The 12,888-nt window shown below is 39.2% G+C and overlaps 2 protein-coding genes across 4 annotated transcripts; one reads left to right on the top strand and one right to left on the bottom strand.

The window, feature by feature from the left end:
- The first annotated feature begins 510 nt into the window (after positions 1-510).
- On the top strand, positions 511-2,482 carry myl7 (myosin, light chain 7, regulatory). The gene is made up of 7 exons (XM_010735935.1): positions 511-597; positions 797-898; positions 1,427-1,502; positions 1,599-1,703; positions 1,789-1,867; positions 1,979-2,027; positions 2,117-2,482. Exons 1-7 carry the CDS (start codon positions 595-597, stop codon positions 2,219-2,221), a joined length of 519 nt encoding a protein of 172 aa, XP_010734237.1. The 5' UTR covers positions 511-594; the 3' UTR covers positions 2,222-2,482.
- Positions 2,483-3,712: 1,230 nt separating this feature from the next.
- On the bottom strand, positions 3,713-11,509 carry agpat9l (1-acylglycerol-3-phosphate O-acyltransferase 9, like). Of its 3 annotated transcripts, XR_003462321.1 has the most exons (16): positions 11,413-11,509; positions 10,878-11,080; positions 10,723-10,789; positions 9,310-9,458; positions 9,017-9,162; positions 8,634-8,708; positions 8,444-8,533; positions 8,261-8,354; positions 7,928-8,043; positions 7,494-7,549; positions 7,184-7,269; positions 6,958-7,086; positions 6,751-6,830; positions 5,633-6,073; positions 4,575-4,615; positions 3,713-3,883 (listed from the first exon to the last, which is right to left on the bottom strand). XR_003462321.1 is itself a non-coding variant. In XM_027278257.1 (14 exons), the coding sequence occupies exons 2-14, from the start codon at positions 11,019-11,021 to the stop codon at positions 5,965-5,967; spliced, it is 1,341 nt and encodes a 446-aa protein (XP_027134058.1). In that variant the 5' UTR covers positions 11,022-11,080; positions 11,413-11,509; the 3' UTR covers positions 5,498-5,964. The 3 variants fall into 3 exon arrangements, 1 of the variants encoding a protein (XP_027134058.1); XR_003462322.1 differs by lacking the exon at positions 4,575-4,615; XM_027278257.1 differs by lacking the exons at positions 3,713-3,883; positions 4,575-4,615 and having other exon boundaries at positions 5,498-6,073.
- Positions 11,510-12,888: the final 1,379 nt, after the last annotated feature.

The raw sequence follows: 12,888 nt of genomic DNA, 5'->3' as shown, positions 1-12,888 counted from the left end.
TCACCAAGTCATAAATGATCAAACGCATCTCTAATTGAAATTGTTGGGTTTGCCTCATACTTCTATTCTCACCAGTAATTCACTGAGGAGGACATTTTTAATTTAGCTTGCAAAAGGAAAAGATCTTAGCTTAGTCTAAATTAAGATAAGCTTTATGACTTATTTAACTTGGAACTAGATAATGTACTAGCTGCAAAAATCAGGCTCAACTGTATATCCTTACACAATGTTACTACTAAAGTCTTAATGATAGTACACATAAAACGTACATTTAAGTTACATTTAGAGCTCAATTTAACCTCTGGAGATCGACTTTATTTGATTGAGTGACTATCAAACGTCAGAGGTCACTTTCCCCTGTCTTCTCTCTCCATCTCTGCTCTTCATATCTCTATTTTCCAGCACAGAGGAATCCAGGCTGCTTCACCTCTTATCAGGTCACTTCAGTGACACACAAAGAGCAGCTGTGACCATGTAAGGGACTGTGTTGCCCACCACAGGCTATTATAGGAGGGTAGAAGATAAGATGGGTCATACATAAAACCCACCCCAGCATCACACCTCGGCTGGGAGTCCACGTACGATCACACAGACATGGTAAGTCACTCAGTGTACTTTTGATACTTTCTTTTTTTTTTTTTAAAGAAAACATAATTTTGGAAACCTATTATTGTTTTGTATTTAGGTTAATTTGCATTTGTGTATACTTTTGACTGATTTGTATGCAATCACACAGAGTTTGCAGTAAAGAAAATATTAGTGTGTAAACTGGATGAGTTTGTGTTTGTGTTCTCAGGCAAGTAAGAAAGCCTCCAATAAGAGACAGAGGGGAGGACAGAAGTCTTGCTCCAATGTCTTCTCCATGTTTGAGCAGTCCCAAATTCAGGAGTTCAAGGAGGTACAGTACGGTGTCTTCTCCTGCCTCAACACAGTTCTTTAAAATCTCTCTAAATTCTTTGCATAAGAACCTGTGATTTTTGAATTCAAGGAATTGCATTCAAATCTTCATTAGTTAACTACTGGAATGACTGGAGCGGCCTTGTAAAATAAACTGTAAGGATGAGTATGTGCTCATTGCAAAATATTTCATTTCATGCAAGAGAGATAAAAAATAAAAATACATTTTGATACCAGTATTCCACCTGCCATAATTAACCTAACCTCTTTTTAGAAAACAACAACTTGTACAACATGACATATAAAAATTCAGCACAAGTATAATGAGAGAACTTCCCTTGTAGATGCACTAAATGCAACTTTGAAGAACAGATTAAGAGCAAATGTGTGTGTGTTAACCACTGATGGTTGTATGACCAATTGCAGTGAATGATTGTCACTGCACTTGTGAAAAACTCAAAAGATTTTTTTTTTAAATTAATACGCTATTTTAATTCTCCATCATTATTGTTTGTGCTTCATCCTACAGGCCTTTGGCTGCATTGACCAAGACAGAGATGGTGTTATCAAAAAACAGGACCTGAAGGAGACCTATGGACAGCTGGGTATTTTTTTTTAACTCTTTATGTTTTTATTAACATATACCTAAAAATAAAAAGGATATGCTGTATTGATGTTATCTATCTGTGTGTGTGTACCAGGGAAGCTTAATGTCAAAGATGAGGAACTGGATGAGATGTTGAATGAGGGGAAAGGTCCCATCAACTTCACAGTGTTCCTGAGTCTTTTTGGGGAGAAACTGAATGGTGAGAAACTTTCACAGATGTTCAAACAAATCTTAAAATTTTTCTTCTTTTAGAAGATGCTTGACGATGCACTGTTTTCATCCAGGTACCGATCCTGAAGACACCATACTTGCTGCCTTCAAACTTTTTGACCCCAATGCGACAGGCTTTGTCAATAAGGATGAGTAAGACAAATGTTATTAATTAGCTTTCACATTATTCTTATGACCTGTAACATTACAGTATCTTATTTAATCTCTCCTTTTACGCTTATGTCTTCTGTCTTGTGTATCCAGGTTTAGACGGTTACTGATGAACCAAGCTGATAAATTCACAGCAGAGGAGGTTCGTATTTTTTTATTTTTATAGTGACAGACTCAAAAGCTATTCTTCAAGATAATCACCAGGCAAATTGTCACTTCATAATCCTTTAGGTGGATCAGGCCTTTGCTCTTGCTCCCATTGACCCCACCGGCAACATCGACTACAAGTCACTCTGCTACATCATCACGCATGGAGATGAGAAGGAAGAATCCTAAATAGGGCTCTATATCTAAACATGTTAATAACTGTTTCTACGCTGGCCAGACGTGAATGATTGATGGAATAATGTCGTTGAATGGTTATAAATGCTGATGTTCTGGTGGTATTAAAAATTGTCTAATTTGTTTCTATGTAGTGTTGGGCTGCCAAATGCTTCTTTGTTGATTACGAATTCTCATTTTGTTAAGCAACACTGAATATCAAATATAAACTGCTGTGATTTGATTTGCAAAATAAAAGATCCGAACATCACACACCGGAAATGTCCTGTCTTTGATTATTCCAAAAAATAACATTTAACTTAACTCATGAAGAAATATGTAACTTGACTACATAGCTACACCATACACGTTTACAATTGCAAATAAAGTAAAATTAAATAAAGACCAGAGAGAATGAATGGTTAATGGTTTAATACAAAATTCAATACTGGTGATTTTTGTACATTTGAATATTGAGAAAAACCCAAGTGGAGAAACTTTAAAACACCAAACTAGGATAAAATAGATTTTTCTTGTTTTGTGATACAGACAACATGTAAAGGCATATAGGAACATTTATCTATTTCAAATAAATATTTTATAGCAAAGTAAAGAAGATATCTGTGGCTCACATTCACAGAGGCCTCACCACAGAGCTGTTTAATTTTCTTTGGACACCGTTACCATGGATACAACAACAAACGCCAAGGCCACATTTTCCTGCTCACACAGAAAACACCCAGTCAACAACAAGAGGACGAGGGGTTTGTGAAACTCTGTAAGGCGAGCCCCACTCTCAGCACATTTGCAATGGGCAGAGATGCATCCAAATTACTGTGAATTTATTTTTGATTTCTGAAATCTGTAGTCCTACTGGCAGAGATGCCTACTGCATCTGGAGCTGTAGGCAGGGTGGATGTAGGAGTAGATGCAAGCTCAACATGGACAAGAGATGGACTGAAGAGAGGGACCAAACCTCCCAACAGGAATTGTAACTCCTATCTGCAACGGTGAGTAGATTACTGCCCATGTGTACATAGAATTTAACAGTGGAAGATTTGCATTGTTTTGAACTGATTGATAGATAAATAACATCTTTGCTATAGAGGGAGCACATTATAGGGATGTCAATGCAGGAAATACATCATCTGGTTTCTTTTAGTAATGGAGATGATAAAAAGTTGTTGTCAAAGGACCATTCTGTAACTGTGTAACTGTTAGAGCTTAAATATATTCACAAATAATTCAAATGTTTCCCAAGCACATAAAAAAATCTGCATTTTGTGTGTAATCACAGACTAATGTTATCAACAGCCAATTCCCCAGTTTTTCTAGCAGCTAATTAAATAATGGCTACACATAAATTATGAAAACTTACATAACTAATTAGTTAGCTAAAATTAAAATCATAGTCTCCAAGAAACACAAGACAGCATGATTGTTAGAGCCAGAACTGCTCTGAACGTACAAACCATATAAAACAGAAACACAGGAGTTGCCACAAAGCAGATTTATTGTCTTTTATTGCTAAGAGATAAAAGCAGGCTAATCTAAACGCTGCCCGTCTGAACCAATAGCAACCTGTTTGTCATTTGAACTGTGCACAGACACAGATGTGAGGCACTAATCTCGCTCATAAATATTTCACTGGACCATCAGTTTGTCCCAGCCAGTTCACTAAAAGAAAGAGAGAGGAAGTCACATTTTAAACAAAGCTGTGACATACTGACTATTGTCCACTTAGACATCAGTGTAGATAAATCTGGCTTAACTAAGTTTCTTGGCAATCACATGTAAATTTCTCTTGACTGTTGATAATATCTGCAGATATCAGGAACAGAAAAAGAGAAATAAAAGTCACTTGTTGCAGGTAAGTGGTGTCCTGATTGGTTTAGAGGCTACCAGACACAATGTGATGATGTGACTGTCGTTCATGTGATGAAGTGATATTTGTGTTCACATAGGGCGTGCAGAACAGCACAGATCAGAGTGATCAGAATGATGGTGAGAACTCTGACAATTTCAAACAAACATAACATCAGGATAGCAACAACACTGGCACAGTTAAAGTGTGTGAAATCCCTCTTTAATTTGCTTTAAGGGGCCAAAGAAGAAAACCCACAGGAAAATGACACCAGTGACGATCCCACTTCAGGAAAACCAACCAGTGGAGAGGGATCCAAAAAATCTGTAATGTGTGTTCTTCTTTAAGGGTGTTATATATCGTGTGGATGTTTAATGTACTCAGCTTTCACACTCAATGTGATCATGTATTATTTAAGTGCCAAACCCTTGTGTCTCTTATGTCCTTGCTTTACCTTTGCTGTGAAAACGGGGTGAAGGTTACCAAAAGCACTGTGCAAGTTACCTTTCCTATCAGTGTTAAATTACTTTGTCCTGGCCAGTTCACTAAAAGAAAAAGAGAGGAAGTCACATTTTAAACAAAGCTGTGACATACTGACTATTGTCCACTTAGACATCAGTGTGGATAAATCTGGCTTAACTAAGTTTCTTGGCAATCACTTGTAAATTTCTCTTCAGCGTTGATAATATCTGCAGATATCAGGAACAGGAACAGAAAAGTCACTTGTTACAGGTAAGTACTGTCCTGATTGGTTTAGAGGCTACCAGACACAATGTGGTGATGTGACTGTCATTCATGTGATGAAGTGATATTTGTGTTCACACAGGGCGTGCAGAACAACACAGATCAGAGTGATCAGAATGATGGTGAGAACTCTGACAATTTCAAACAAACATAACATCAGGATAGCAACAACACTGGCACAGTTAAAGTGTGTGAAATCCCTCTTTAATTTGCTTTAAGGGGCCAAAGAAGAAAACCCACAGGAAAATGACACCAGTGACGATCCCACTTCAGGAAAACCAACCAGTGGAGAGGGATCCAAAAAATCTGTAATGTGTGTTCTTCTTTAAGGGTGTTACATGTCGTGTGGATGTTTAATGTACTCAGCTTTCACACTCAATGTGATGATGTCATGTATTATTTAAGTGCCAAACCCTTGTGTCTCTTGTGTCCCTACTTTACCTTTGCTGTGAAAAAGGGTTGAAGGTTACCAAAAGGACTGTGCAAGTTACCTTTCCTATCAGTGTTAAATTAAATAACAGAAGAGTGTTTAAACTGGGTGTCTAAAAACTGTTTTACGGGTGCTTATCAGTGTTAAATAAGTTGCAGTAAAAACATTGCAACATCTACATTTAACAAAAACCTGTATTTAAATGCATAAATCATAATTATTTCAGTATTATTATCTTTGAATCCAGCATTAAATAATATGTCTGGTGATGTTTAAAACAGTACAACTACCTCTGCATTTTACCATTACATATCACACCATGAGTAAGTAAACTAAAATTCATTAAAAAACAAAACAAAATGAAAAGCACATGAATGAGTCAACTCACTGTGAGTAGATACATTCATAAATCCACTGGCTTGTCTGCAAACACACATTTCATTCAGAGCATTATTATTTAATCACAAGCTAAACTATCTTCAGCAGCAGTAAAAACAGAGAGCCCTGCTTCTCATATTCAGTTCAATATTGCACTTGTGTTTTCTGTGAAACCTCAAGACTCCTTTTAAATGTACCTACAGTTTCACAGTGTGTTTAAGAGTCCACTTGGCAGTATTGCCTGTCAGATCCAGCTAATGATAATATATTAGAGGAGAGAGGCCTGCATCCAGTGTGTATACTCCAAAGACAGGGATTTGTGCAGCGTACTGTTTGGGGGTCTCAGTCACTGTTGCTGCTGCTGTCGTCCCCCACCACCATGTTGCTGTACTGCTTCTGCTGCTGCTCTTTAAACGACTCCTTGACTTTTGCTCTCTTCAGGCCTCCATCCCTACAGAGACAGATAGGTGGAGATTGAGAATGAGGGTGATGCTAATCATTTTACCACTGTTCAATGTCAATAAATATCACTGTCAAGCTAAAAATGGACTATTTTTGTAGTGTTTTTCATGTATGACATTCAGTTAACGCTCAGGATTTAATGACATCTAGTGGTGTAGTTGCTGATTGCAATCCTCAGCTTCTCCTTCCTTGTGTGAAGGTGAAACTACGGTGGCTGCTAAATGTGCAAAAAATGTTAAAAGAGCCAGTGTTTAGTTTGTCTGTTCTGGGCTAGTGTAAAAACATGATGATTTTAAATTTATTTTGAGGTGATTATACACTAATTAAAACATATTTATACATATTAAGTTTAATTTCTGCCACATAAAGAGAGCCCCCTAATCCTCCTAACACACTGGACATTTAAAGGATACCATGTTCCTCTAAGGATTTAAGAAATGTAATTTCTTTGGAAACATTTACAAAAACCTATTAGGTGTATTCAAAACTTTTGTTCACCTGCCAGCTCTAATATAATGGTACAATTACATGTGTGTTAAAACACTAAAAGTTGGCTTCTTAGTCACACATAAAGAACACATCTCAGTTTGTTTCCAGGTAAAAAGAGAAAAATACTCCAGAACAATTAAATAGCAACTGGGGAAAGTGATGTGAAGTGAATCTTACCACTGTAGATCTACCAGCCCTCCCTGGTGAGCGATGGCTGACTTAACTCTGTTGGCAAACTGCACAGCATCTTCCCCTTCCTGCCATTTTCAAATAAAAAGAAACAAAAAAGAAAACTCTGACGCCTGATGTTTGTCTGTGTGTGCATATACTGAAGGGTTGCTTTATTCCTCTGTGTGCTCACATGCTTCAGCACGTCATACACACCTTTTGGTGCATGGCTGGCAGGTACCAGACATTACAGACGAGGGCCCAGCTGGTCATCATCCTCAGCAGGTAGTTGACCATGCTGTACTTGGAGCTGTTCCAGAAAGCATCTCCAAACTGTGGGTCATACTAAGAAAAGTGCAAAAAATACACAGAAGTGCAGTGAGGAACTGTAGTAATGCAGAAAAAATATGAATGAGGGATGGAGTTTGACTAACTGAACTACCTTAATGGCTACTGGGTATATGGTTGCTCCAATTTCAAAACTTCCCTTTTTAAACATCATGACAGATGTGTTGTTGACACAGGTTCCTGTGGAAACCAGACATCAGGAGATTTAAGGGGGACAGAGTCGTGTGAGCTCTGTCCAAACCCACAGAAAATAGCTGCTCATTTGTCACAGCTCTGGGGTCAGACTGCCACCAGGCACTGAGCTAAAACAACAAACTCACTGAGTCTTATCTTTGATGATACAAAGTCAAACATAAAAGTGGCGTGGATAGAGTAACTTTATCTGTATACGTGGTCACACTTACCCTCTGGAAATATCAATATGGGAAGCTTTGTCTTGTCATTCACATGATCCCTCAACCTGGAAGCAACACAAAGAGGTAATGGAAACCATTTCCTGGCTGTATAAATATCTACATATTGCACCTTTGAAGAGTTTTTTTTTTCACATTTGGGACAATACATCAAACATCTGGTGTCTGGAGGGTCTGGAGTGAAGATGTGATATAATGAGACACTGGAATCCAAACTGTATGAGTCACTGTTCAGTAGCAACTTTCCAAAAAACATGCTCTTGTTTGGATAATGAGAGATACAGAACTACCAGAAGACTTTACTGCCAGGAAAATGCCAACCTCTCCTAGCACCAGAGCAGCCACAGAGAGAAAAATACAGGCGAGAAAGACATGCAAAGACAAGCCTAAGAAGACATGCTGGAGTTGAGGAGTGGAAAACTAACCTTTTGGTCACTAGGTGGCGATCTTTCATCTCTGCCCTCTCAAACCAGACATGAGGACAGGACCTCACCATGGCTCTCTGGACGACTCCCATCAAACCTCCATGTATCTGACCCACCTGACAAACACATTAAATTAATTATGAAAAGGTACCTACAGTATCAGTGTGTAGATGTGAAAATAATGGAAGTTGGATAGATGGATGGATGGATAGATGGATGGATAAAGGCTTTATTTGTCATTGTTACAGTACAAGTACAGTACAACAGAATTGCAACATCAGTCTGTCCATACATATAATACATGTAATATGACAAGTGGGGGGACGGCTGTACCATTGCATAACAGCCATCGTTGCAAAGAATCACAATGTCGATAGGAGAGGTGTGATTGGCGACACAGATTCCACCTTTTTGGGGTTTATTTTCCCTATTGATGTGAGATGAAGACATGAAGTCAGTGTTAGAAGACATTCCTGATCTTTGTTAGAAAATGACACGGTGAGGACGCTCACTCACCTGTTGTGATAGCGGATGGTGGCAGAGAGTCCTCGAGCACAGATCCTATAGCACATCACATGGACCCATTCACTGAGCCAGAACTTCATCCTAAAAAAAACACAACAACAAATGATGAGAGAACCATTTACATGAGAAAAAAGTAGATGTTGAATATGACTAGTACAGCTTGATTATAGTTTGTAGTCACCTCGAGTTTGGAAGTAATCCAACTGCAGATGTTCCTATGACCAACCATGTGAGGCCAATGCATGCAAGCAATATCCTGGAGAAAGTGGAACACAATTATTTCTCAATTTTTAAACAGAAATAATAAAAACTCCCACACATAATAAAAAAGAAGCTTGTCGAGTTTTAAACAAAACAGAAAAAAGAAATCCCTTTTTCCACCTTCATGTTTCAATAGGCTTTAATGTGAGTTCATACATAATCTTTACAAGCACAGACGGTTCTTAAACTCCAGCATGGAGCTCTGACATTGTTTTTTCCTGAAGGGTAAAATCCATTACTCTTTCATTTGTATCACTGCTGCCTAAATTCACAGTAAGCAGACTCTATTTAGTATTTGTGTACCTGAGAGGGGCGAGGATGCAGTATCTCACAAAGATGCCAATGCCGTAGACCAGCGTCAGCCTCAGACTGATGTACTGGAAGTCATTGTTGGTGCGAGTCAGCAAGTTCCAGGAAACCAGCTCCTCTGAACTGAACCGCTGGGTCACCTAAATTTACATATGAATACATTTAAATATCAGACGAGTTTAACCAGACTAGATTATCTAAAATCTAAAATGTAAACAAGGGATTACAAATGACTTTTTAACAGTTGCATAACAAAGTGTGTACTTGCTAATAAAGTTACAATGTACCTCATCCTCTACTATGCTCTCAATTCCTCTCCGGGTAAAATAGAAACAGTCACTAAGTGTAAAATCACCACCCACTGGTGGTTTGGGGCGACTGCGTCTAAGCTCCTCTAACTCTTTCTCCATAGAGCCGTCTTCCCTCTGGATGAGACCTAACACACACATACACACACAAAAAAAACATACACGCAGTCAAAGTGAATCATCTGATAGAAATGATTATCTTAGAGGCAATCTAGACGGTAAGATAGCCTTGCTACATTTTTACAGATTGTGTTGATAGTGCTAGACCATGAAATGATTCAAGTCAACAGAAGAAAAAAAATAAATCAAAGTTCATTTGAAAATGTGTTTCTTGGAAGGGTGTTTCATTTGGTACTTGGCAAGAACTATATAAAAATAAACTAAATGATTAAGATAAATCCAAGCATAAAACCATCCACAGCAACTCATGCATCATCTGGGAATGTACAACGTGTCATTTGGCAGGACAAGCTACATGAAATACTGGCTCTGCAGTAAGAGCCCAGATGATATAAGTTTCTCATCGCAGCAGACAACTTTCAAGAAAACCATACACGACAATATATTTCAACAACCCACCTAAACCATGGCCTTTCACATTTTGACCTACATAATATTAATGACAACAGGAGAACAACGCTGTTCAGAGAGCAGTCTTAAGTAATGAAAGTTGAATAGTTAACCTCAGCTCAGTTTCCACATTATCTGATAACCCAGTGAGCAAAGTCCAAAACCTGGAGTAACAAACCCTGAATTCAATATTCAATCAAAGCTTTCAGTCTGCTTTATCTCTACTCGTGAAGCACTTTCACTTCTCTTATTCATCATCCAAATTTATAAATGTGACACTAACATATGTTGGACTTGTCTGCAGAGGCTACATTCTGCTGACATGACAAACGTCTCAGCGTGTTACAGCAGGAGGGATATCACCCTGTGCAGCTGATAAAAGAGTTGACTAATCGCCTCTTGTGAGATAAGCAGAGTTCCCAAAGCAACTTCGCCTTCATGACAGTTGTAAAAGTTCTCAAGTTACCACAGTCAGAGTGACAGACAGACAGTCCTGCAGCCCAAAATAAAACCATTTAAACATGCCAAGAGTCACAGAGCTACCATCACATGAGAAATATATCTGTAACAAAAAGCATTCTGAACTGCACAGGTAAATCAATTGCTCTCTCAAAGCTGGGCAATAGCATTGCAACATGCTTGCCCAGACATGTCATAAAATATCTTATGAAATCCAGCATTGCAGCACATAAAATATCTGTCACCAAACCCCATCTTTCACAATAAAGGATATGACACCAAGTTTACGTTACGAGTGCCGTTACCCATGACAGACACAATCTAGTATGTTGATCAACCTTCCAGACACAGTTTTCTACTCACCATTAGATGGAGAGGCTTTGAGTGTACGCTCATCTGTGTTTGCCTTCTGTATCTTTAGAGTGGCCCACTGTAGATGAGGACAGACAGGACACATGCATGGCTATGTCTTATGTGGAGCAGTGGATGAGAAAATCTGCATTTGCAAACAACAGTACCTCTAAGGTTTTGACTAGGATGTTCATGTAGGTCTCGGAGATGCCCAGCGAGAAGCCAAACATAGCTGGGATCATGATCAAGCTGATAATCATGGACAGCCAGATCTTCAGTGCCCAAAGGGCCCCTTCCCAGAATTCCTCCATCTCCACCTTATTCCCTGAGATGTACAAGAGCAGCCCTGTGGCTCAGAGGTACTGCAGTCCTGTATGAGGGGAAAAAGTGCTATTTACACATTAAATGTCACCAAAGTAATACAAACAAAATAGATCCATCCCGTGTAAGACACAATCGCATGAAGGTCAACAACAACCACACTGACAAGGAGAGCAACATAAACAGTGGAGTTCATTTGATCAGGAGTGAAGCATGAGCAGGAACACACACAGACACTGGCGATCATATCGCGTATTCCTGCCAATATAAACAAAGACATGAATAACTAAACTATGACTCTCTTCTATATTTAGGCTACACGACTGCATCATTTCTGCTTTTCTACAGCTACAACAAGAATTATTTTCGAGCTCATCTTACCTGTCAAATTTCCATTCCCTTTCTTCCTGAAGAGTAACTCAAGGACCTGAGCGCAGAGAGCAAACACGCCCATATACTGGAACAAAGTTCACAGGACAGAGTCCATCAGCGCCCCCTGTGGGCAGAAAGGGGAGTACAGACGCTGGACAATAAAACAGATTTGGCTTATGTCGTTCAACCCTAACCACATGAGTACTGACCATGGGAAGACCTTTTTCCCCCCCAGTGGTTTGTACAATATTTCCTGAAAGAGTAACAAAGCACAAAGAAACTTGAAAGTCTTTCATCCCTTTATCTCAACTTAAAAGTTTAGATAAAGGGATGAGGAGACCGAGGAGACTGAGGTCATTCGGAGTGTGCAGGGCTCTCCTCAGGACTTTCTATGACTCAGCCATCTTTTATGCTGTGGTCTGCTGGAGACGGGGCAGCACGGACAGGGACAGGAGCAGGCTCAACAGACTTATTAGAAGAGCGAGCTCTGTACTGGACTGTCCTCTGGACTCCATCAAGAGGAAGTGGGTGAGAGGAGGATGTTAGCTAAGCTGACATCCATCATGGACAACACCTCTCACCCCCTACATGACACTGTGGGGTCCCTGAGCAGATCCTTCAGCAGCAGACTGATACACCCACGGGGTAAGAAGGAGAAGTTCAGCAGGTCCTTCATCCCTGCTGCTGTCAGACTTTACAACACCTGCACCACCTGATCATGTTGTAGTCTCCTGTTCATGTCTCAATGCAATTTTATTTCTATTTAATTTAATTTATACCTTGCAGTTACTATTTATATCATTGTCACTTTTATTGTGTAGGTTATAGATATTTCTGTCTGTTTAATTTATGTCTGTTTATTGTGTTTCTTTTGCCTTTTCTACTTTTTTCTAATTCTGTAGTGTATGCTACACTTTCCTCTGCTTTTCCTCTGAGCGTCAACTTCATTTCACTGATTTAATTTATCCTCTTTTAAAGTCATATATTAATTTCCAGTTCCTCTTGTCCATGTAGAACATCAACCACTAACCCAGCTGCTAAAACATTTAAATGCTAACCTGAGATTTGATACATTTTGAGAAACAGCAATATGACCAAACCTGTCAGACATGTTACTCACAACAACACAGGGAAGCCCTTAAGAGGAATGTGGAATGTAAAAGCCTCTCTGTCTCTCTCTCTCCCACCTACCTAAGACTAACAAAGGGTCCTGATTATTTCCCAGATTCAGACATTTCACAGTCTGTTGCACATTACAGTAACAGGGGACTTCAGGGGGTCAGTTTGGGTAATGTCTCAGGGAATGACAAGACGGTGATTTATTCTGGGATTTAACCTAATCCAGAAAGCTTTCTGGACTGGACCACAATCTGGATACAGATGCAAAGATGCAACGAAAACTGGCTGCCCGCCACAACAATACATGCCATAAGATGATGCAATTCATGTCTAAAAAGCAATCTTCTCATCCAAAAACGTGTGATC

Source organism: Larimichthys crocea, chromosome III (assembly GCF_000972845.2).
Source record: "Larimichthys crocea isolate SSNF chromosome III, L_crocea_2.0, whole genome shotgun sequence".
Classification (NCBI taxonomy): Eukaryota; Metazoa; Chordata; class Actinopteri; family Sciaenidae; genus Larimichthys; species Larimichthys crocea.
Note: the sequence above shows the minus strand (reverse complement) of the source record. Positions and strands in the feature narration are given on the sequence as shown.